Source organism: Pteropus medius, unplaced genomic scaffold (genome assembly GCF_902729225.1).
Source record: "Pteropus medius unplaced genomic scaffold, Ma_sr-lr_union100, whole genome shotgun sequence".
In the NCBI taxonomy this organism is placed as follows: Eukaryota; Metazoa; Chordata; class Mammalia; order Chiroptera; family Pteropodidae; genus Pteropus; species Pteropus medius.
This window is the reverse complement of record NW_024350927.1, coordinates 1,874,767-1,898,780: the sequence shown is the minus strand read 5'-3', so window position 1 is coordinate 1,898,780 and position 24,014 is coordinate 1,874,767. Positions and strand designations below refer to the sequence as shown.

The 24,014-nt window shown below is 46.6% G+C and overlaps 1 protein-coding gene across 2 annotated transcripts; it reads left to right on the top strand.

Moving 5' to 3' along the window:
* The first annotated feature begins 1,020 nt into the window (after positions 1–1,020).
* Positions 1,021–24,014, top strand: SZRD1 (SUZ RNA binding domain containing 1). Of its 2 annotated transcripts, none has more exons than XM_039842111.1 (4): positions 1,021–1,153; positions 17,523–17,572; positions 19,360–19,611; positions 20,888–24,014. In XM_039842111.1, exons 1-4 carry the CDS (start codon positions 1,103–1,105, stop codon positions 20,988–20,990), a joined length of 456 nt encoding a protein of 151 aa, XP_039698045.1. In that variant the 5' UTR covers positions 1,021–1,102; the 3' UTR covers positions 20,991–24,014. The 2 variants fall into 2 exon arrangements, with proteins under 2 accessions (XP_039698045.1, XP_039698044.1); XM_039842110.1 differs by having other exon boundaries at positions 19,357–19,611.

Below are 24,014 nucleotides of genomic sequence, written 5' to 3'. Positions count from 1 at the left end.
ACCAAATGAAAAACTACATGACATAATTGAATGACATATTTTTAATACTGAGAGGCCGACAGTAACATGTCAGTGAGAATAAAACCACATGGTGTTCACTTTTCCCCCTGCTTTTGTGATTTGGGAGAAAAAGCTGGTCAGAGAGGTGAGAATTATAAATCTTAAGACAGGCATGACACCCCCATAATGGTAATAGGTAACTCACTGTGGATCAAGAATAAGCTTTTCAGTATAGTAACTCGTTTAATCTACTTTTGAAGCAGCTACTACTATTATTATTATTATTCTCTTTATTTACATTTGGGGTAAATTAAAACACAGAAAACTTAAGTAATTTGCATAAGATCACAGTTTGTTCAAGTGGGAAGCTTCTGAAGTCAAACTTTAAAGTCCAATGTCTCTATCTCTATATTGGAGAAAAATAAAACAGAAATTTTAGGAAAACGCATAAATCCGTTATTAAGGTAATGCTAATGTATTTGTCATTAAAGACTAGAGAGAACTTTAGTAGTTCTGGTTGTCCAGCTCAGGTGCATTATCAACTAATAGTAATGTTTTTACCTCATGTTAGAAGATACAAAGTAGTGTTAATATTTGCTTGGAATACTGCTTTATGAGCAGGAAATACTGTAACCATTTTCACCCTATCAGAAATAATAAAATGTTTTCCGCATCAGCAGTTATTTTTCATCCTTTGTTGAGGCATAAATGTTTTCAGAATTAAAAAAAAAACAAACCAACCATAATCTGCACTTATGAAAACTACGACTCGCTTAAAAAAATTTTTTTTTCATTAATTGCCTGACTTTAGAAAAGATGGTTTCAAAGAACACATTTCCCGCACTCAACACGGTGGTTCATTTGGACTTTACTCAGCGTGAGAGTACACGATGCCATTATGGAAAATGGCAGCGTTGACTTCTATGCCCTCTTCCAAGATGGCTTCCTCGACGTTCTAGGGCCCTGGCCTGGAGCCTCTTCCGGGCTTGTCAGGGGGCGGGGTCCATTGAGTAAAGCCTTGCGTGCCGGCGCCCGCGACGGAGGCGCGTATCAGGGCGCAGGCGCAGGGAGGGGGTTGGGGAGGAGGGAAGCGGCGAGTAAGATGGAAGATGAGGAGGTCGCTGAGAGCTGGGAGGAGGCGGCAGACAGCGGGGTAAGGAGGAGCCGCCGCCCTGGGGCAGGGCCGGGCGGGACCTGGCGTGAGCGAAGCCTCCGGGGAGCGGGTCTGGGGATGGTTCTCCCCAAGGAAAGGCCCCACACGCCGGGCCTGGGGTGGTGGAGAGGCCCCCAGTCCCTGGGCGCTGTGAAGGCCTCTTAAAGGGGCCGCGTTCCATTTCTCCCTCCACCTTTGCCCGGTGCGCTTTCCTCCACCCCACGACGTGCGCGTCACCTGGGTCGCCCCACTCGCCACCCAAGGCCTCTTTTCCTGGCCCCCGCGTCCACTCGCTCGCCCCGGGCCTCTTGGACCTTTCCTTTCTCGTCCGACCCCCGCTGTCCGAGGCACCATTTTAAAGTTCGTGTGCTCTAATGAGGAGCGAGCAGCACGCCGTGTGTGTGTCGGGGGACGGGGGGCGTTTAGGGGGTTGGTGCGCGGACCTGGGCGCTATGCCCCGGCTCTGGAGAGGGACAGTAAGGGAAATTGAATCGTCTTGGGCCCTTCAACTCTCGACTGAAATCCCCCACCGCTTTGCGCCATCCGCCACGGTGGGCGAGTCTGGGGTTTTTTCTCTTTTAGTTTTACTCTGAGAGCCTGTTGCAGGCGGGTCTCTTGGGGACCCTGCCAGAACAACCGTAAGCCCAGGGGGCAGCCCGTTTCTCCTGGGACCCACCCAACGATCTGATCCCGGAGGGTCTTGGAGTTTGCTCGCCGGGGTCGAGGGGGGAGGGGTGCGATATACGGTGTAAAGTAGCCGCATTCCTGGGAGAGCAGGGGGAAACGGACCGTTCGACTTGCTTTTGGAGTTTTTATTTGCCTTCAGAAGCTGTAAGAAAATAGTTTATTCCAAGCCGGAACGGCCAATTCTATGAGGTTCGTGATTAATTTGGTCTTTTCAGAGTTTGTGGTTCTATGGTGATCCTTGTGAAGATGAGATGTCTTTTTGGCCTCTCCATGTTTGTGTCTGTTCAGTTGCTGGCTCGAGTGACATCCACCTTAAAGGTTTAATTGTTCGGAATAGAGCGGGGAGAGCCGAATGCTTGTACAAGGGTAGAACAGGTACTGGGGTTTCATCTCCAAGCGCCTTTGAGGGTGCTTGTCAGCTCTGGAAGAGGCCAAGAAATTGATCCTCGCGGCAGTGGGTGTATCTCTACAGGAATGTTGAAACTGACTTCAGAGTTTTTTTCTGGCAGTTCAGCACTTCTCTCACGGTGTTTGTTTTTCCACTTAGCATGATTGAGAATTTGAGGGATTAATTTGCTCGGAAGGTATTTAGTACAGTTGTTATGTGTGGATCATCTTCCCTGGATTTTGTCTTGAGAGCAATTGAAATATTTTATAAGGAGCAACAGGTGTCATCTTGGTATTTATTCAGTCAACAGACATACTTTTGAGTGTCTGCTGTGTGCGAGGCGGTGAGTGTGCTTAGCAGTGACTTTGTGCCAGAGAATGCAAAATTTCCGGTACAGGCGTCTGTTGCCTACCACTAGTATGAGTGAATCATTCAGACACCCCTGTAAAAAAGCTTGGCCTACATTTTGGATGTGACTCAAATGATAAATTTCTTGAGCATCTTGGCCTTTCTTTGGTTTTCTTCACCTATTTCAAAGGGATATGAGTTTCTCATGTTAAAGAAGTAAGAAAATGAAAACAAATGTGAATGTAGGATTCAGAAATTGAGGATTACTTTAGTTTTTCAGAATGAGTAAGTTGCTTAGAGATCATCTAGCCTAGTACTGCATTTTAAAGCTGAATAAACCCCAGAAATGTCAAGTTTAACTTTGATTTTTCTGATCCTTGTCCAGTATTCTACTATTCTTTTAAAAGTTCCAGGTACGTAGATGGAACTAAACCTTGCCTAATTGACATAATGAGCAGTAACTACCAAAATGCAAGTTCCCTTATATATCTTTTATTTAATTGAAACTTTGGGAGGCATTATCCTTTTATAAACAAGGAAGCTGAGTTTTGGGAGTAACCTGCCTTGCTTAAGTAAGAAGCTGGGTTCATTCTCTAGCATTTTTCTGCCTTCCTACCTATATGGACTTGTGAAAGACTTGGGGTTTGGCATTAACTTTCATTTTTAGTATGTTTACCTTGGGCTTGGTTTGAATATGATTCCATTTTCAAACTTTGCAAAGAGTCTTGTAAATGTGCACTTTTGAAGGAAGGGAGCCAGGGAGGGGATGAAGCACTGTCCACATCGCTGAGAAACCAACTGACTGTACGTGTCTTTCAGATGTAGCCAGTTGCATATTTAAGTCTTAGCTTCAGGTTACCCTGCCTCCCAACTGATATATGGTAATGAGCATTAAGTTACTCACCGCCCCCCTTGCAAAAAAAAACAAAAACAAATCCTGAGTGGCAAGAGGACTAGCAAATAGGGGTTGACTAGTTGCTAAAGTGAACGTACAAACTTTATGTAATCCAGAGGCACTAGTTGCTAAAGTGAACGTACAAACTTTATGTAATCCAGAGGCAGTTCTAATCCGTGAAAATAATAGGCTTTTGGTGATCCCTGTCCACCACAAAAAATTTTTGACATGCTAGAATTTCCCTCTTATATGTCAGTATATCTGAGGTCACTGTTTCCTGTGTATCTTCTGTCTACGCAGTACAGCTCTATTGCATCACTCTGGGAAGACTGACTTTGAGAAACACCTCATATATTCTGTAAATAGGCAGTTTTTGGCTTTTAGTTAGTATGGCGAATGCTTACTAAGAGAAAATTGTTCCTTTACCTGTTTCCTCCCGAGGAGTTACATCTCCAGTCAAAGGACAATTTAAGAAATTTAACATTTCACCAAGGAAATGCTTCTTTAAAAATATACTGCCTTGGGGAGAAACAAAAATGTAAAATTGAGTTAATGTTGATTCAAACTCTAAATTGTGTCATTTGTCTTAAGCACATCTCAAAGGACAAATAGAGCATTTTGTAATTGGAAGATATCTTTGTGCTCCCCCCAAAGTCAGATCAACAGTTCACTCTGTTTCTGGTGGTTTGAAGCTTTATAGTCATTTGTTGTTTAGGCATATATAGAGCCTAGTCCATCTTGTTGGTAGTGAACTAACCCAGTCCTAGGGGAAGGCGGATGATACATAAATGAAATCGGACTGGTAGTTATTATAAAGCATTACTAATCTCTAATTTCCTGGCATCATTTGCCATTTATTCTTTTTTTGCAAGGGCAAGTCATGTAACAATTGGAAGAAAATACATCTTAAGTAAGGTAAAGGATGACTAGTCTTCTGGACTAAGAATTCAAATTTATGTCCCAGTCATCTGACCGTTACCCTATCAGCAGTGCTGGGTAGTATGTAAGCCTGTAGGAAGGCATAGTAAACATTGAATACCTACTGTATACCAGGCACTGGGCACAGGCCAGTGGAGGAGTCTAACAGGTAAAGCAGTACTTTTTTTTTTTTTAAGAGGTAAAGCAGTTCTTTTTTTTTTTTTTTTTTTAAAGAGACATAGATAGAGTACCATAGCAGGGGTCAGTCTTGTAGAAAAGGTGATGCCTAAATTAAGATTCAAAGGACCGGTTGAATTAAGCAGTAGTAAGTCTGGGAGGGGCAGGTAGAGTGTAGGGCCAATGCACATAGGTAGGGAGGCAGCCAAAGAAGAGAGTGCAGCATTGGAAGAGCTACATATTTCCTCCTGGCTGGAGGGCAGGGAGTTGGCAGGGCTGAGTGGAAAGAGATGAGGCCAGAGAGGTATGCAGGGGCCAGATCGGGAAGGGCCTTGTTGTACTTGGTTCTGGGAGCTTGGACTTTTTCCTGAAAGCAGAGGAGAGCTTTGAAGGCTTTTTTTTTTTTTTTTTTTAAAGCAAAGTGGTGGCATAGATTTTAATTTAAGAGATTAAAAACTTTGATTTTCTTCTCTTTCTTTAGGGAAGAGGCCATTCTCTCTGAACCATAGCTGCCACCTTACTTTGAGGCTTTCTGCACTACCTGTAACAGCTGTCATTATGGAATGCGTACAGTGACTTTGGGTAGTGGGCAAATAAGTTATTTCAGGGCTACCTGGTGATAATTCATGTGTCTGTAAAGTAAAGAAGACATTTAAGATTCGTGGTATCAGAAAGTACAAGTCCAGGTATACCATGCCTGAAAGAGCCATTTCTAAGCGATTCCTGGTCCTTTGGGAAAATTGAGTGCTCGGGAATGCGATGTCCTCAGAGAGGGCTTTCTATAAAGCAGTTGGCCAGTTTAGACATGATTGTGCTAAGCAGTCCGTCCCTGGACTCTGGAAAAAGATCCGTTTCACTGTGGTTTCAAAGAAAGGAGGCTAATGAGCCTTTCACTGGTAACCTCTCAGCTCTTTTATTGAGGCTGCTTGGGGGGCCTGTTCCCAGCCTGCTCTGGCTGTTCAGGAGAGCTGCCATGGTTGCTGGGGGCTGGAAATTTAAGCAATCACAGGCCTTCTAGCGTTTCCTTCTGTAATAGGAGAGAACTTAGTATATCATTCTAAAGCTTTTGGTAAAATCGTGCAAGAGAAAAGGTACTGTTTTTTAGGTCTGATGACTCAAATGTATTCTTGGGGTGAGCCCTTTCTTTCCAGTTTCCACCTCTATAGTTAACGGTGGGGCCCCCACACAGTTAACATCAGTTTCTGGCTATATCAGGTAGCTAGCCTTCACAAGATGTAGTGTGTTCTTTCCTGCACACTTTCCCCACAAGAATAGAAAATTTTTCCTGTCAGGACAACTACTGACTTGTTGGTTTCCTAGGAGAAAATTGAGTTTAGCTACTTATATCTGTGGCCAAAATACAGAATGAAATGGTTTTTTAAAAATAGTAATAGAGATTTCTCTTCCCAAGTGTTTTTATCTCTGCTAGCTTCTGCCAAGCATACTTCTCTTTACCATCTAATTCTGTGCAGGATGTTGATGGGAAGATAGTTAAAACGAACCATTGCCAGTGTTGCTAATTGCCACAATTAGCAACAAATCCCCACAGGGGTCTGTATGTAAAGAATCTTATCCCTGAGGGTAAGACATTTCAAAATGTCCCTCCCAGGTCATCCTTACACCCAGAACTTTTTCCCTTAAAAAATGAACACAGGAAATAGCAGTCATTCCTTTCTAAAAGGAATAATAAATACGTGCAGTTAAAATTGCGTTCTTCAGGGTCATGATCCTCATATGAGATTTTTCGGGACAATTATGACTTGAGTCTGGAAAGGTCAGGACTGTCACCACTCTTCATATACCCTGAGAGCTAAATTCCATCCCTCATGCACTAGCCTTTTAGAGAAGTTTATGTGCCTCTCCAGCTGTCAGTGGTTTCTGCCACCAAGTTGCAAGTCTCACTGGTGAATAGACAATGCCTATAAACCTGCAAGCTCCCCAATCCCACAGGCCCTTTTTCTAGATAGCATCTTGAGCACGCACTACAGGCCAGGTGGAGTGCATTTTTCTATTCTTCATTCTGTTCGGTCTCAGTGACCTAGTGAGGAGTTAGATACTACTATTTCGAGTGTCGGGGAGAGGAGATCACTTGGTCTATCCCAGCCCTGGCTGTTGGCCTCACTCTTAGGGACCTTTTTGGGCAGTTTGTTTACTTTTGCTTTTCAGCAGATAATTAACTAGTTAAGAGCTTTAGTATGCTTAGTTGCTAGTTCCTTTGAAGTATTGTTATTTGTTTCTCCTGGGATTGACTCCCTGCTTCTGTTGCCTAGATGATGAGCCGATAAAGTTTATGTCTAAGAAACTTGAACTCAAGAGCCAAAGGACAATGCAAGGACAGTTACCGCAAGGGAGATGCTGGTTGAAACAACTGGCCAATGAAAAGAGATGAGATAATTTTTGCTCCGATCTCATGAGATGATTTAACAACTCTGCTATTTTAGGATCTCTACATTTGTAGTTGTAGACTGGCAGCCCTTGGGTATTAGGCCTAAAGATTTGGGGGGAATACACATTGTTTTTTAAATATCGAATTTGAATACCTTTGCCCTGGGTCTTGGTTGCTCTCCTCTCCTCTGCAGCCTCCCCTCCCTCCTCCTATCTGCTACCTATTGTGTTCTTCTCTTCTTGTTTTAACCATTTATTTTACTGCCTTGGCCCTGGAGGCATTGTTTGCTCCCCTGCCGAGTGCCTTTGATGACCACGCCCTTGGGTGTTTGAATAAAACCTGGTGGTGGGGAGAAGGTGTAGTGACTTTGTTCCCATCCCCGAAGTCTGTGTGCCTACTATTTCCTTTGGGAGAGGAGTCTTCCTGTCTTCATTACAAAAGGTAGCAAGAATATATGTCACCTCTGCCAGTCTCTGACCCACTTTCTCCATCCATAGCAATAAAAGTCAGAAGACTAGGCTCAGTTTTAAGTGCCAGTTCTGACTTTTGGACTGATCACTGTCTACTTTTCTCTCAGCTTCATTTCCCTCATTTGTAAAATTGGGTGAATCTGCATTGCCTGGTGGTGAGAGTTAAATAAAGTATCACCCAAAGGCAGATGTTGGAGCAGAGAGTATTGTTGCCCTGAGGATAAGGAACGTTGTTCCCTGTTCTCCAGCCACTGACAGTGTGGCCTCTGAAGTTCCTAAAACTGGCCCAAGCAGGGGTCCCAAAGCCCCGGGCTGAAGATCATCAGTACAGGACCGGGGGCTGCACAGCAGGAGGTGAGCAGTGGGCTAGCCAGGAAAGCTTCATCTGTACTGGTAGACGCTCTAGCACCCAGCGCTAGCACCGCCTCAGCTCCACTTCTGATTAACAGGCATTAGCTTTTCATGGGAGCACCAGTCTCTGGTGCCAAAGTTTGGGGACTGCTGGGCTGAGGGGTCTCTTTTTTGCTCCCCTCAGGACTAATATGCTGTTTCCTCTAAGAGTTAACAGGATAGGACTTATTACCACCACCACCACCCCCACCCTGCCTGTTCTCTCCTTTAAGGTAAAGGGCTGTATGGATTCCTCCCAAATGGAGACCCTTTGAAGGGTCACTCAAAGCATACCAAATACATTGTCTCAAGATGGTAGTTACAGAGTTTCTGAGGTCCTCCAGCCTGGAATATGTGTAAATTGCTACGTTCTCTGCTGAAGAGTCATTTCCCTGTGTGTACTTCTTCATAGATTTAAGCTCTGGACTTTGGAATTCAGCTCCTTGTGGTCTGTTGCTGCTATAGGCCTTCTTTAGGAACCCAGGCCACGTGAGCAGGTTGGTGTTACCTGTCAGCCTTTATCCTACCTTATAAGTTCCTGTGGCCACCCACCAGCCATTTTCCTGAATCTTATGCTTTCTCCTTTTGAGGTTGAGGGTTCAGTTCTGTCACTTACTAGTTAAGTGCCCTTAGGCAAGTCACTTAACCTCTGAGCATGCAGCAGGCTGCTATACATCTCAAAGGTGTGGTGAGGATTAGAGGTGGTAAAGGGAGGACACAGTGCCTTCCTTTCACATACCTGTGGCAGGCGCTTGAAGCTGCTGTCACCACCACTGCTAAGAAAGCCTAAGGCAGTCTTGGCTTTTGTTTTGAATGTGGATAGTGTCCCTACCTTCAGACTCAGACCCAATTCAGATTCTGACTCCACAAAGCTTACTTTCTAGTGGAGAGAGATGGAAAATAAACAATAAATAATGTTTTATACACACACAGCAAAGAAAAATAAAACAGTTTGGGGGCATAGAAAGTGACTGGCAGGGGTACCATTTTATAAAACAAAACGAAACAAAACAAAAATCCGAGAAGACCTCTCAAATAAAGATAGGCAGAGAGACCTGAAGGAAGTGAGAGCAAGCTGTGCAGAAGCTGGTAGAAGTGCATTCCAGGCAGAGGCGCCAAGGCCCTGAGGCTGGAGCATGGTTGTTTATATGAGAAACAATAGGGGCCTGTGTGAAGGAGTGGGTGAAGGGGAAAGTGGTAAGAGATGAGGTCAGAGGTAGCAGGGAGATTAGTAGGCCATAGTGGATATCACCTTGAAATAGGAAGCCATGTGAGGGTGTTGAGTAGAGGCTAACTTGATTTTTAAAAGGATCATTCTGGCTGCTATTTGTGTGTAAAATAAATGGTAGAGACGAGAGTGGAAGCACAGAGACCGACTGATTAGGATGCTGTTGTAACTGTCCATTCAGTGGCTGTTGGGGGGGCCGTCACAGCAGCAGAATTGTTGAGAAAATTCAGGGTCTATTTTGAAAGCAGAACCAATAAGATCTGCTGACGTGGGATGTGAAAGAGGCATCATGAGGGGCTCTAAAGGCTTTGGCCTGAGCGGCTAGAGGACGGGAGTTGCTGAGATGGGTGCGTGGAGGGGATATGGGAGGAGCAGGCTTGAGTCAGTGGGTGAAATCAAGAGTTCAGTTTTGGACGTGGTAAGTTGAGGTACCTTTTGAAATCCAACGGGGAATGTCGAGTTGGCAGTTGTTTATTAATGTTTGTAAAGCTGTGGAACTAGATGAGACCACTTAATAAGCTAACAGCTACAGAAGAGGAGAGGTGCAAACTCTACAACTGCAAAAGATTGGGAGAGGAAGAGAGGACTCTATCCTGTTATAGGAGAAATCAAATATGGAGTATGAGAAGGAGCTACCAGAGGGGTAGGAGACCAAGAGAGTAGTGTCTGGAAGGCCAAGTAAAGAAAATCCTTTAAGGGAACAACACTGAGCAATGTCAGATGCTGCTGAGAGATTGAATGAAATGAAGATTTGGAATTTACCATTGAATTTGGCGGCAGTGAAGGTCATTGGTGACTTTGACAAGAACAGTTTCAGTGGGATGGTGGGGCTCAGATAGGATTGAAGTGAAGTGGTGAATGTTTCTCAGCAGCGTCTGAGCCAAACACTTGGCACTGGGTTGCTGTTGTTGTTGGTTGACTAGTTGCCGTTATTCCAACATGACAAATAGGACTTCTCAGTAGGTTTTGCATATCAGTAAAACATGTCCCTTGGGTCCTTAAGGTAGTTGCTAGTTGCTGAAAGGTTAAATGTACAGCAGCTGTATCTCTGTTCATCTAAAGTTAGATATGAAGCAGTGTTGTCCAACGGAAGTACCATGTGAGCCATATGTCTAATTTAAAATTTTCTAGAAGCCACATTTAAAAAGTATAAAAAACAGGTGAAATTAATTTTAATATTTTTAATTTAACCCAATATATCCAAAATAGCATCATGTCAATATGTAATCAATATCGAAGATATGTTAATGAACTATTTTACACTCTTTTTATATTAAGTCTGGGAAATCTGTGCATTTGGCGCTTACAGCACGTCTCAGTTTGGACTGACCACGTGTCAAGTGCTCACCAGCCACTTATGGTGGTCGCCACCGTACTGGGAGGCATAGCTGAAGTGTGTGCCCAAAGGGTTTCCTCTTCTTGGGCAGGCGCAGAGAGATCCTGAAAGCTGTAGTGAACTTGGGAAAGAAAGCAGGAAGTGGTGTTCCCTTACAAGCAAGTAAGAATTGTTTTGTCTTTACAGCATACCACCCCAAAGCCCTTCATGGTTTTCTGGTACCTCTGATTTCTTGACATTCTTATCTTGCTAGCCATAAGAATTAGCCATAGGAATTTTCTGCAGCAGCTCTTTGAGTAGTAGTTTGGGTTTTGTTTTGTTTTGAAATTAAATGTCCTTCATCTTATGGCATGATGATGATGGTGACAGTAGATGATAACTTTTTCCCTAATATTTTTATTTGACAAAATAAAATAATTGCTCTGTGTCTTTTGCTCTCAGTTTTTCTGGACATTTAGGGATTACTTGGAATCTCAGTGTCTGAACGTGAACAGTTTACTTCCTTGTGTTCTTCTATTTGCTTACCCCTTTGTGTAGTATTGATACCAATTAATAAAGACCATTGCTGACAGCAACTAAAGTAATCTCAGATGGTTTTCCAGACCTAGTTTAAAAGAGAGATGGGTTCATGGTAAGATACCTTTCTAGATTGGAATCTCTTAGTTTAGGAAGTATTTAGTTTTAGTTCTTTTTCTTTTCTCTACTCCTTGCCCTCTGTTTTAATCTTCTTTCTCTCCAACTTTTTTAATGCCCTTGTCTTCTCTTCACCTTGAAACTCTCATCCTTCAAATTCCTGCAGCTTTTCCTGACTTGCCATAGTAGGATTGCTCCCTCCATTTCCCTTCCCAAAATACTGTTCATACAACTAATGTAGCAACTGTGATTGGTTTATCTGTCTTCTCCCACCTGGCCGGGCTCTCCTCATCAGCAAGGATTGCCTTACCTCTGGATGTCCAGCATCTGGCGGTTCTCCTACTTAATATATAGTAGGTTTTCCATAAACGCTTGTCTCCAACTTTTTTTTGCCACAGTGAAGGAAAAGGAAAATGGCCTTGAGATACATTAACAAAGCATAGACTTCCTTAGAGAGAGAATTTTAGAACTATATCCTGTGCCCTACAGTGATCCACTTAAAGTGGAATGTTTTCCCTTGCTCTGGGAGTTAACAGAGGAAGAAGGAATGTTTTGTGGGCAATGGAACCTTCAAACAGACTAATCTGAGTCTATATTAAAAAGGCATCTGATGAATTAATGGCCTAGGTGTGCCTCCATACACCTCCTTGTTCCCAACTTCTGAATTCTGCTTCTTTTGACTTGTACAGTCATGTTTGCTCAGGAGTTGAGTTAATCTTTTGAACCTGACAGTGGTATTGAAGCATCGCTGCAGAATCAAACCTGGAGTGATATGACTTCGGGTGCTTCTTTCTCTGGCATTAGCCGTGGTTGCGGGGGGGAGGGGGCGGGCGGGCAGGGAGGATGGAATAAACAGGAGCCACTGGCAGTGGTGGTCAGCTCTACTGGGGCAGGACACTGCCACATCACTGTCATAGAGAAACAAGGCAGGGATGAAACATAGAATTAAACTAATCCATACGAAGGTCATTTGGAAAAGTCTCTATAGATTGGGCATCTGGACTTGAAAATAGCCAGTGATACACTTTATTTAAAATTACAGAGACCTTTTTATCTGATTTAGACCAGATTTTGCTGATTCTATGAACTCTTTTGCTTTATTCCTAAATGAAGTCAAGGTCCTCTCAGGTGGAGCCAGAATCCCATCCAGATGCATGGTAGAGGAGACATAAGTGCCCAGGAAACCCCGCCTGACACAGGGGACCCTGTAGTCAAGGGAACGGGTGCTGAAGTCCTGCCCGAGTCTTAAAAGAGATTAGGTCTGGCATCTGCGCTGCCTGCTATAGTGGAGTTCTGCTCCTTCACGGGGTCTTCTCTTTTCTTTTTTCCAAAACGATGGCATTATGGTCATCAGGACCTGTCAGGCTCTGGTTCCGGGAGAAATCCTTGTTCTCTCGGGATTCCTGTCTTTTTCAGATCCCCTCCCGCCCAGTGTCTGCTTGTAGCTGTGTGCTCCCCAGGTTGGGACAGCTAGACAAGACCAAATGAGTCTGTGGGACATAGTGGTTCACAGAAAACATGAGACCAGTTGTTAGTCCTTGAATTTGAGAGAAAAATCAGAAAATGACATCTTTTGACACACAAACTGACAAAGGGGCAAATTATCTGAGAAAAGTTGCATAGTAACTGTTGCTGATAGAGATTATTTCTTAACTCAGAGCTGGGAACCAAGGGTAGACCTCCATTTAATACAAGATGCCTTGGATTCTTAGGAGTTTGTTAGTTGCATTGGTGACCAGAGGATTCCGGTTATCAGAGAGAGGGATGCAGTGGTGGAGCAGGACAGTGCGCTCCTTTGGCATCAGAGGGGAGGGCCTGGGGAGCGGGCAGCAGCAGGTCAGGCACCAGGAGGGGACACCCACTCCTACCCCCGAAGTGTAGCAGGTGTGGATTTGGGTTTTGCGCTCTGTCTCTAGTGAGTTCGGCTGGTTTGAATAGGTCCCCCAGGGCTTCATCACCCCTGGTGAACTGAGAAAGACTGTTTCTTGACCCTTCCCGTCTCGACAGTACAGCTATGATGGTGCTGTCCTTGCTGTGCTTTGCAGCAAGGCCTGTTTTTCTCCTTTGCCTTTCTTCCTCTCCTCCCCTTCTCACCTTCTTTCCTTCCTCGTCCACCTCTTGATGTTGCAGGAATGATCTGTCATTGTACTCTGCCTGCCCTTGGAGATACATTTCTATCCTCTTTGCCTCTTTTGTTCCTTTTGCAGATTGTGGTTGTGTTACAAATTCGGCTGTCTGAGATGTCCTCTTCCTTGCTTTTCCCCTCATATGCTTCCACTCCCCAGCTATCTGCCAGAGTCTCACACAAGCATCATCACCGCAAAGTTACGGGCATCAGCAGCCAGTGAACCTGTGTGTCAACCCAACTGAGTTGAATTTGCAGATGTTGATGTCTGATTTCATTCACCTTGTGACCATGGCCTCTCCTTTACCTCCCAGGAGGGACCAGCCTGTCCAGATCCACCTTGCCCCCCCCACTGTGGTTCTTTGTGATGTCCTGCCTCCACTCTTTCCTTCTGGTTTCAGTTGTTTTTTCAGACCAAGAAGCATGTGCTTTATTTTCGTAGAGGTGTAACCCCACAGGGCAAGTGATACCTGTGTTTGATAACAACAGATCTTTTGTTTAGGATTTTGACCCAGAGAGGTGGCCACCCCACTTAACACAGCATCATCTTCTGGCTTCTGCTCAGTGCTACTTGACCAAAAAAAAAAAAGAGCCTTTCCAGGAGAAGCCATAGGAAATCAAACTTTCTTAGCACCTTGCCTCTGATGTGCTTATGCCCTGTGACCCTCAGAGCGGAGTCAGAACGATGAGCTTATGGGTTTCTTTCACTAGCCATGGAGGTTGGATTTCTAACACAGGAGCCTTGACCTTGGCCAGGGCTCTGTACATTCTTGTAAAAAGAGAAGGTGTCCTTAGGTGATAAGATTCCTTTTTGGGGCCTACATCGAGATACTTCCTCACACGGCATGTCTGAGGGCTGTTTAATTCCATTGGGCTATCGCATCTCTGGAGAAGATGAGTATTCTCCGTGTAGTGTGCCCTGTAGGAGAGTTTCAACTTGGTCCAGCTTTTCAGAGCATCAGAACATAAGTCTGAGAGCAGATTGATTGTAAGGCCTTGTCGAAGGAGAGAATGGACTGACTCATGATACGTGGACAGAATCCAGAGCAAGATGCAGTACCTTCTTAAGCTGCTGGCAGAACACTCCCTCTCCTGCTTGGATGGCTCTGAGCAGGCTGGTGTCCAGGGGCCATGTGGAGATAGCCTGGATCAGCTTTCCACCAGAGCCGTTGGATTTATATCCCATTCTGTCATCTGATGGAAGAATTCCTCCTCAGCTCAGATAAGCTGTCCTGCCTGATGTGACGTGAGGGAGTTCGGGGCTGGGAGTCCCATGGGAGTGTTATTGTTAGTTTTCGGAGTGCCAGGAAGCAGTGTGGACTTCAGGAAGGCTGAGGAAGAGAGGATCAATATCTAAAGCTTTACTGGCAATTCCAAGGATTTGAGCAATTGTGAGCGGCAGCATGGGGTAGGGTCTCCAAATGCTTTAGGTCTAGGGCTGCCTCTGTGAGGTACTAATTTGTGACCTTGGGTAAGTCCTTAACTTCCCTGAGCCACATTACCCTCATCTGACAGAGAAGGCTAAAAGCTACTTTGTCTATCAAATGAGGTTCGTGTGAGCAGAAAATGAGTGTTTGGGAACGTGTATTAATAGCCATAACGTATTATACTGGCGTAAGGCATTATTTTTAAAGCTAGTAGTTTTATATTAGATGTCAAGTATGCTGGTCATGTTCTAGTTTGGGGCCAGAGCACATGTACTCAGGCACGGCCCATATGCCCTCTTGAAGGTTTTATTCCACCTGGGCTCCATCAGCTGGGCCTGGGCAGACCCCCTGTCTTCCCTAAGGCCCTAGAGAAAGAAGGAAGCAGTTTGCTCTCCTGAGAGGAAAGCTGGATGAGACCCCTCAAATTCAGCCAATGGAATGTGTATTTTACCACAATTTAAAAAAATCGAATGACTTGGATTCTTAGGAGTTTGGGCCCGTTTGCCTATATATCTTAATGGATCTTCTCGGTGATATGAAAGCAAGAGTTCATGTAATAAAGTTTAACATTTTAGAGCTTTCCCATACAAATCTTGAATTAAAGTTTCTCCTAAAATAACAGGGCTGGTGCTCTTTGGTGCCTTATAGCCCCTTCACTTCCCCCACTGTGCTCCCTGCATATGGAGTTTGGTTACTTGCCTGGCCTGTGGAGACATTTGGTTTTGACCTTGTTTAAAGGCATCTAAATCCCACAGGTGGTAGGTAAACTCTGCGTTTATGATGGGGGAACTTGAATAGGCAGTCTCATTTTTCAGATTGAGCAAAATGTGTGGAACTTTAAAACCATATTTATTTTTTGTGGAAAGCCTTGACGAGCCCATAAAAAGTAACGGTCATTAGACTAACAAGAGACACAGTATTTACTCAGGCAACGACACTAGGAATGAAATAAAATAAAAAACTAGAAGAATTACAGTTCCAACACGGACTGTGCAGTGGGCGTAGATTTTCTTTGAGTGTCTGTCTGTCAGTTCACAGAAAACATCTAGATCACCCTCTCACTCTCAGCGCCCCTTTTCCATTTGGTCATTAAATAGTCATTGGACGCCAGCCAGCTTGTGCTCCAAACTTGAGTGAGAAGTTTTCATTCTAGAGGTGTCCTAGCTAGAGAGTTCATGGGTTCCTCAGAATACAGTCTGTCGTGTTTGCCTCAGTATATTTTGGGTCTTTTCATAAAAACAAAAAAAAAATTAAATACAATTTTGCACCAGTCAGAATGAGTGTCAGTGTCAGACTTGATTTAAGTCTGGCTTCAGATTGTTTATAGACAAAAATAAGGACATTGGAAAGATGAAAATTAAAAGATAAACACATTACAGGGAAACAGGGAAAGCTAACTCCACCCCAAATGGGATGGCCTTATTATTAAACGATTGTAAGGCAAAGAAGATCACTTCATAATGATAAACTGTTTAATTTACTAGAAAGAGTAATTGTTGATTATTTCCATAGTCAGTAGATGAAACAAATCAACAAAAATTTAGAAGATTCGAGTAATATAGTTAACCAGCTTGGACTGCACCTATCACTGTCAAAGTCATTTTCGAGACACACGGAGCATTTGTGAAAACTGCTACTCACTGTGCCCTGAGGTGGATCTCAGCAAATTTCAAAGACTTTGTACTGAGACAGTGATTCTTAACATTTTGCAAGTAATAGATTCCTTTGAAAATCCCATGTATCTTTTAAGTCAGGGCTTCTCAACCTCAGCACTACTGACATTTGGTGCCAGATAATTGTTTGCTGTGGGGGCTGTTGCGTGCATTGTAGGATTTTAGCAGCATCCCTGGCCTCTACACAGTAGATTCCAGTAGCACCTCTTCTCCAGTAGAAATAACCAAAAATATGTCTAGATATTGCCAAATGTCCCCTGGTGGGCAAAATCACCATGGTTGAGAACCACTGTTACAGATCTTCTTTCCAGAGAAATACATAATTTTGCATAAAATTTCTTTCTGTTCCAGTAGCTAGATGGTCTTGCCCTCACTGAGAACCGTTGAGTGGGATGTTTCATAAGAAAAAGGAGTAGGACAGCCAAGGAGCTTGGACATGTGGTCTGTGCTCTGTGTACAGCTCCCCCCATCCAGTGTATGGACACTTGTGCGTGAGTGTGTGGAGGTTTCATGGAGCTTCTGGTGCTGAGGGCTCAGACTGCCATCCAGTTTCACAGACTTTAGGCTTCTGTTTTGTTCTAGGCCTTATGCTAGGTGCTAACCACAGAGTTCAAATCCATGACAGTAAAAAAATAGATTATAAAATATGTGATACGTGTGATCATGAAGGAACGTAAGAGAGCTTATCTCAGGAGCAGAATACCTGTATGGGATCAGAGAAGACTTCACAAAGGAGAGGCGGACAGCCAAACTGGGTCTTGCTTCCCCTTTGCAAGGGGAAGCACATTGCAGGCAGGTGGAGCAGCATTCTCTGTTCTGGGGGTTAGGAAGAGCTAGCTCTGTTTTGCTCTGGTGTAAAACAGGAACAGAAGATAAAGGAAGATACGGGTGAGGCGTGTGTAGGAGCTTGGACTAGATGGGGCAAGTCTTTGAAGCATTTTAGATGGGGAAGTGACACAATCAGATTTGTGTTTAGAAAGTTGATTTGAGTGGTGCTGTGAAGGAGATTAGAGGCCCGGAGACCAGTTGGAGGCTATGCAAAGAACTCAGCTTAATGATGAGGCCTAGAACTATCGCCGTGGCCATGGGGATGGAGGGAGATGAACCCCGCAGGGAGTCAGGTCCCCAAACCCTAGAGTCTAGTAAAGGGAAATCCGTATCTGTTACCCTAAAGGACAGTTATGTCCCTGGCCAGAGAGGACACTGCCCTAAGCTCTAAAAATAAAGACGTAAGTTTTTATTTGAGAGAGATTTTTTTCCACTTTTTATATACATTTTTTTCCTCTAGGAAATAGACAGACGGTTGGAAAAAAAACTGAAGATCACACAAAAGGAGAGGTAAGGCTGCTGTCTGGTCTGAGGGCTCGTGCTCTCTGCCGTTTGAGAGCTGGGCAGTCAGTGGTATTCTCCAGCTGGCCGTTAGGGTTAGCAGGTCAGGCTCCTGGGCAGTGAACCGTTCCCTCAAAGACATGGTGGCTTGAGGTTTTGGGAGTGAGGCAGGAGTGTTGCACCTGCCTCCCTCTTCAGTGGGCACCCTGTGTAAGGTGGTTTGATGGAAAGTGGGGAGGTGATGAGTCAGAGATTTGAGTTTTCGGCCTGGCTCTGCTCCCGATTACTCTGAGGTTTAGGGCAAGTTGTTTCCCCCTCTGGACATCAGTTTCTTTCTCTGTGACAAAAGGAGGTTGGACAGATGATTCCTCTGGGCCCTACGTGACTTGGTGGCTTAGGGCATTGTAGGGGTATCCTGGAAGAAAAGAATCTCAGAAATCCTTAGACCTTTAAGAATGGCTTCGTTCCCCACCCACACAGCAGAGGAAGTGGGTTTCCAAAGCAGGTGAATGTTGACTTCAGCCGTCTGTCTTTGGGCTTCGGTGACCTGTCGGCCTCCCATAGGGACAAATGGCAGGGGGAGGAGGGAAGGATCTCTCTGGACTTGCCTAATGGACCATACAGACATCCCCCAGGGACCGCGGAGGTACCCTACCCCTCAATAGCTCTCCTGGCTCCCCGCCTCTGATCAGATTGCTGGCTTCTTGTCAGTCTCATCTGAGCAGCTACACTAATGCCTGGTTACAGTCCCCTTGCCGTGCCATCCCTGTCCTGCCCGGGACTTGTTCTAGTTCCCCTGACAGCCGCTGAGTTGCTCCAGTGTCTGCCTCTCCTGACAACCAAGGCTCTGGAAACAGGCCCCCGCGTGCTGTTTGGTTCTGAAGAGAAGCTAGTTGACTGCTCTGGGGAGGGTCTTCGTGTTTGTTGAGGGGTGGCCGTTCCTTCCTGGATCCCTTTTCTCCTGTGGCTTTTGTTTCTTTTCCTTCCTATGTTGTTTTCCACCTCTCCTTGTGGACACATCGCCTGATGTGCACATCCACCAGCCTTGGACAATGCTTCTCCTTTGAGCACTGCCAAGCACTGTTTCTAGGATCGTCCTTCACCCCAGCCCCGCCGCGTCCAGCATACCAGAGAGTCCTGGTGAGGGAGGTGGCTCTGCTCAGAAGCTCTTCTGAAGAGGTGATCCAGGTGTTCGGTGTAGCTTATCTCTGGGAGACATAGGTCACTCACCAGAAGGCTGAGGCAGTTTGGTGATCTTGTCTGGATGCCAGGCAGGGATGGCGGTGTGGGCTCCTTGGTTAGCTTTGACTGGTTTGAGCACACATGGTGGAAGGCCTTCCTGGGAGGAAACACTTTGCTGACCCCCAAGCTAAGGGGCTCCCACCACACCAGCCTGTTATACTCTGGTCTGTGTAGGGAAGCTGAGATCTTAACGGAAGTCAGTGGATTCTGGGCATGAAATGTTTTGCCACAGGGGCCAAACAGCAGTTGATGTAACTGTGATGAACATGGTGATAGAAGTCCCAGAAAACGAGTTGGTGTTTCAGCCCCCTTTGCCTGGGGTTAGGTCTGGGGAGCAGACCTGTGGACTGTGTGAGCTTATGGCAAGGTTGCTCTTTTGAGAAACCCTTCCTTCTTGAAGAGAGAATTTTGATGTCTGGTCAGAAACCAGAGAATAATGAATAGAAATAGGAGGGCGGGAGGAGGAAAGTGATGAGGGCTGGGTGTGGGACATGGATGGGCCCTCTGCAGTCAAGGGTAGGACTTGTGAAGCTGTGTTTGCTCTTTGTCAGCAGGAAATCCAAATCTCCTCCCAAAGTGCCCATTGTGATTCAGGACGATAGCCTTCCCACGGGGCCCCCCCCACAGATCCGCATCCTCAAGAGGCCCACCAGCAACGGTGTGGTCAGCAGCCCCAACTCCACCAGCAGGCCAGCCCTTCCGGTCAAGTCCCTAGCACAGCGGGAAGCAGAGTACGCCGAGGCCCGGAAGCGGATCCTGGGCAGTGCCAGCCCTGAGGAGGAGCAAGAGAAACCCATCCTCGACAGGTGAGTGTAGCTGGCAGGGCTGACCAGCCACCACCCCACCAGGCCACCTGAGTTGCGGGGGAGAGGGAGAGGGTGGAGCCTGGCTGCATGTAGAGCAGTGAGAAGCCGGCTGGAATCAACACAGCTCCAGCTGCCAGCCCTAGCCTTGTGGGGCCGGTTCATTTCACTGCACTGGCTCGTGGACTGCTCCAAGAGCTTTGAGGTCATGCTTTGCTGGACACTGCCTGTGCAGGCACCAGGGGGCAGTGTGGCATAGAGGTTCAAGGCATGGACTTTGAGTCAAAACCTGCTGGAGCCGGAGTCCACCTCTGCCACTTACATCTGTTAACTTAGAGCTGCTCAACCTCTCTGTGCCTTCATAGCCTAATCCGAAAAATGGGATAAGGATAATACCTGTCTCATCAAGTTGTCGTGCAGTTAAATGAGCATAGGATTCTGGGAACCCTGCCTGGCTCGATGGAAAATGCCCAGTTCAGTGCATAGATGTTATCTTTTGGGTCTCATAATAGCCCACTGTGATGTTTTTGTGAATTTTCTAATTTTTTTTTTTATTTCTGGTATTTTCATCTCTGCTGCTCTAGAGGTTGTATTTAAGTTTGTCCCCTCCTGGTAAAGCAATATTTGTTCAAACAGCCTCTTTCTAACATTGAAAGGCCTCTTTGAGCTCAGTATTCTGGCAGTTGAAGAACTAATGTATGTACCTTCCTTCTGTCCCTTCATTATTTTGGTAGGCTTCCATTATCTCTCCTCTAAGCTTTCACTTGACAGAGTAGAAAAAGTCCATTTCCTTTTAGTCTTCCATAGTAATATGAGTCAACGATTAACCACGTGACTTGGAGAGAAGCAGGAGGACAGCAATGGCGGGAGCCAGGACTGTGGGTTAGGGGTCTTTACCTGGGCCCGACACCCTGGAGAGTCTGTGCCACATGGTTCTGTGGGGGGTGTGCTGTGCATGGTCATTGCCACTGGACAGCGTGGGCCCTTGAGCACTCCCCCTGCTTCCAGATGAATGACGGTGAGCCAGACTGGGGGAAGAGCTCTGCAGGTGCTCGCTAGAGGTGGACATGGTGGACATGGGCCATCTACCCACCCCGTGCCAGGGCCTCTCAGCCTGGGAGTGTCCTGCGTCTGCTTGCCAGAGAAGCAGGTGCAAGGAACTAGAGTTGGCTGATAGCCACTGTGACTTCTGCCCCAGCCTCAGGAGTAGTTGCTTTTAAGATTTGAGGACCTCTTTTATATCCTTTTTCAGGCTTCCCTCTGATTTTCTTTCCTTCAGGCCAACCAGGATCTCCCAACCCGAAGACAGCAGGCAGCCCAATAATGTGATCCGACAGCCTTTGGGTCCTGATGGGTCACAAGGCTTCAAACAGCGCAGATAAATGCGGGCGAGAAAGGATGCTGCCGCTGCTGCCGTTACCGCCTCCTGGGTCGTCCGCCACGGGTCGCACTGCCGTGGCAGACAGCTGGACTTGAGCAGAGGGAACGACCTGATTTACTTGCACTGTGATCCCCTTTGCTCTGCCCACTGTGACCTTGAACCCCATGCACTGTGACCTTCCCCCTTCCCCCCCTCCCACTGTGATTGGCACATCTACAAGGGCTGTCCCAAGTCAATGGAAAGGGAAAGGGTGGGGGGTGGTTAGGGAAGGGTTGGGGGGACCCACCAAGGACTCAGAGTAGAGAGTCAGACAGTGCCACTTGGCCACTTGGGGTAAAGCCAGTGCCAGCAATAACAGTTTATCATGCTCATTAATTTGGGATTTCAAAACAAACGAGAACTCCTGTCTACCCACGCCCAAGTGCATGTCTTCATCACTTAAAAGCAAGTTCCATTTGAAAATATCTTTTCTTTTTTTTCTCTTCCTATTTTCGTTTGTTTATACAAATACCTGATTTGCAAGAAAAGTGCATGGGAGGGGTTTTAGCAGTTTAATGAATTTTTAATTGAGAAAGGGTAGTTTGGTAGTCTACTTAAAAATGTTTCTGGGAAATTCACTAGAAACATTAACCAATAGGATTTTGGTGAGCTTAGCTTCTGTATTCCTACTGCCGCCCAGAAAAGGGGCAGGGCTCTGTAGCCCCTAGGACAGATGAGCACCCATGCCTATACCTCCCTCTCCCCCAGCTAAGTCCCAGGGCATCATGGCCCTACCTGGAGACTGGGCTAGTTCTACAGGCTCAGAGAGCTTGGGGAGGGTGCCAACCCCACCTCTAGTATTTTGGGAGATAGGGAAAGTGAACAGCTTCCCCTTCCCATACCCTCAGGGTGGTTCCCTACCAGCCAGGCTCGCTTCTTCTGGAAGCGAACAGGGAGTGAGACCGCACTCCTGAGCTTAGAAGTAAAGGATGCAAGACTTGCTCAGTATTTGCTGTCAGCACAAGGAAAGCCGGGAAAGAGCCTGGCTCCAGGACTCAGCTTCCTGCCTAGTGTGGTCAGAGGTGTCTGTGGAGTCCCATCTCTGTTGATGGTGTCAGCTTGGTGACTATAGCTGGTACATTTCCTTTGTGAAATCACTACCTTGGGAGCAGACCATTCTGAAGACATTTGGGAAAGGACAGGCTGTGCATTGCAGAGATTTATGATGACAGACTGGTTCCCCATAGACCTAGGCTACCCTTCACCCTTTTCCAAAGCGAGGACCTGGAACGAAGGCAATTTCCCCTCTGTCCCTGGAGCCTAGAGATGTGCTTTGGCTCCATGCGATGGAAGAGGCTAAGAGGGCAGCCACCCAGAGCTCTGTGCGTGTGCACAGTCCGGCTCCTCTCAGGCTTTCGGGTCTCCGTTGCACTGCGCCTTATCCCTCAGCCAGCCAGACAGCCTCCCCACTCGGTAGATGAGTTTTGGAGTGGTTGGTGTGACGCTTTGTGATTAGGGCAGCTTGTGGTGCCCAAGGTGGCTAGCTAGGTTTGCAGGCTCGCTCCGCCTTTGGTGCACTTGGCTCTCGGCCTTGCCCTGTGGGAATGTAGGCCAGGCACAGCAGGCCGCGTCCCACTACATCGTCGCCTTGGAAGGAAGGGCAGGCTGCTAGTTGAATCAGCAACTAGGCCGTCGCACAGCCTCCTAACTGTGTGAAGCCAGGAAATTGTCCATGAGCAGAGCTGGAACAAAGCTTCAGTCAGAGTCCACCGGGTGCTGAGTTGTGCCCACAGACTGTTCTGACGAGGAATTACCTCCAGGAGTGGGCGAGGGAGGGGGTTGGCTACTGTCTTTGTAGTTCCACTGCCCTGACCAAGTTTTCTCCTTCTGAATGCATAGTGTCCATCCCTCATGTAATAGTGGTTTCTTGCCCAAGGTAAGACTGTCCTTTCAGTCGGAGATGGGTACAGAGGTAGGTCAGGTGGCAAGGCCGAAGTGCTGATTGTTCAGCCATTGGGACCACCTGTTCTTGTCCCTTCCCAGAATGGGAGCCAGAGGGAAGGCTGGCTGATGCGTGTCTATGGATCGAGGATGTAGTAGGGACTGGTGTTCCCACCTCCCTCTGGCCAAAGATGGGCTCTGCCCGCTGTGTGCCTGTCACCATCCACCAGCAGTCATGCCCTTGGCTTCCCAGATGGAGAGGTGGCAGGCAAAATTTTTAAAAGAAAGAAATGGAAACAGGAAAACTATTGTGTTGGGGGAGGCGGGAGGGGAGATGGGAGAACGGTTTGGATTTCGTGTGTGTGTTTTTTGTTGATTTTTTTTTTTTTGGGGGTAGTTGTCTGTAACTTTCCTTAAGTGCTTTTTTTAAACTTCATTTTTTTTAAAGTAAGCTGCAGGCTTTGGCTTGGAAAACCCCCGGGGGATGGGGAAGGGGGCAGAAACCTGAGGCTGCTGCCCCTTTATCTGCCTTCATGGTACTGTCCCCTTCCCCCAGCTCCTCCCTGACCCCATGAGCCAGGCCTCAGACCTTCCAGCTAACCGCTTCCCATGAGCCACTACTCTGATGTCAGCCTATAACCAAAGGAGCTGGGGGTCCGGGCCTGGTGACCAACCCTTCTCAGCCCACTCAATCAGGGTGCTCCCCACCTGCAGGCAGGAGGTAACACCCTATCTGCTACCATCAGCCCCTTCCAGAACCCACTGCCCCGCCCTGCCCTGTCCAGCCCAGCCATACCCTGCTCTGCCCCATCTGGGGATGCTCTGCTCAGGGATGGGCTGGCAGGGCTGCCCCAGCCTCCCTGGTAAGCAGAGACTCTGGAAACCTCTGGGGTCCTGTTTTCTGGCCATGTGATCCCAAGGGTGCACATGGGCCCTTTGGGTGTCTGAACAGAAGGGCATGGGAGGGGGGCCGCACCCCTGCAGTCCTGCTCTGCTGGTCTAGCGGGCAGCTGCCCACCCCACCCCACCCCGCACCGCGGGCTCCTGAGTCGGCAGATTAAGCATTTTATAAATTGTATTTTAAATACATGTTTTGAACTTGTCA

What these genes read in the sequence shown, in the direction of transcription:
- SZRD1 (XM_039842110.1), top strand. Translation starts at nt 1,103, where the DNA reads ATGGAAGATGAGGAGGTCGCTGAGAGCTGGGAGGAGGCGGCAGACAGC. An exon ending in AAGATCACACAAAAGGAGAG is followed by an intron (nt 17,573 to 19,356) that starts GTAAGGCTGCTG and finishes GCTCTTTGTCAG; the next exon opens with CAGGAAATCCAAATCTCCTC. An exon ending in GAGAAACCCATCCTCGACAG is followed by an intron (nt 19,612 to 20,887) that starts GTGAGTGTAGCT and finishes TCTTTCCTTCAG; the next exon opens with GCCAACCAGGATCTCCCAAC.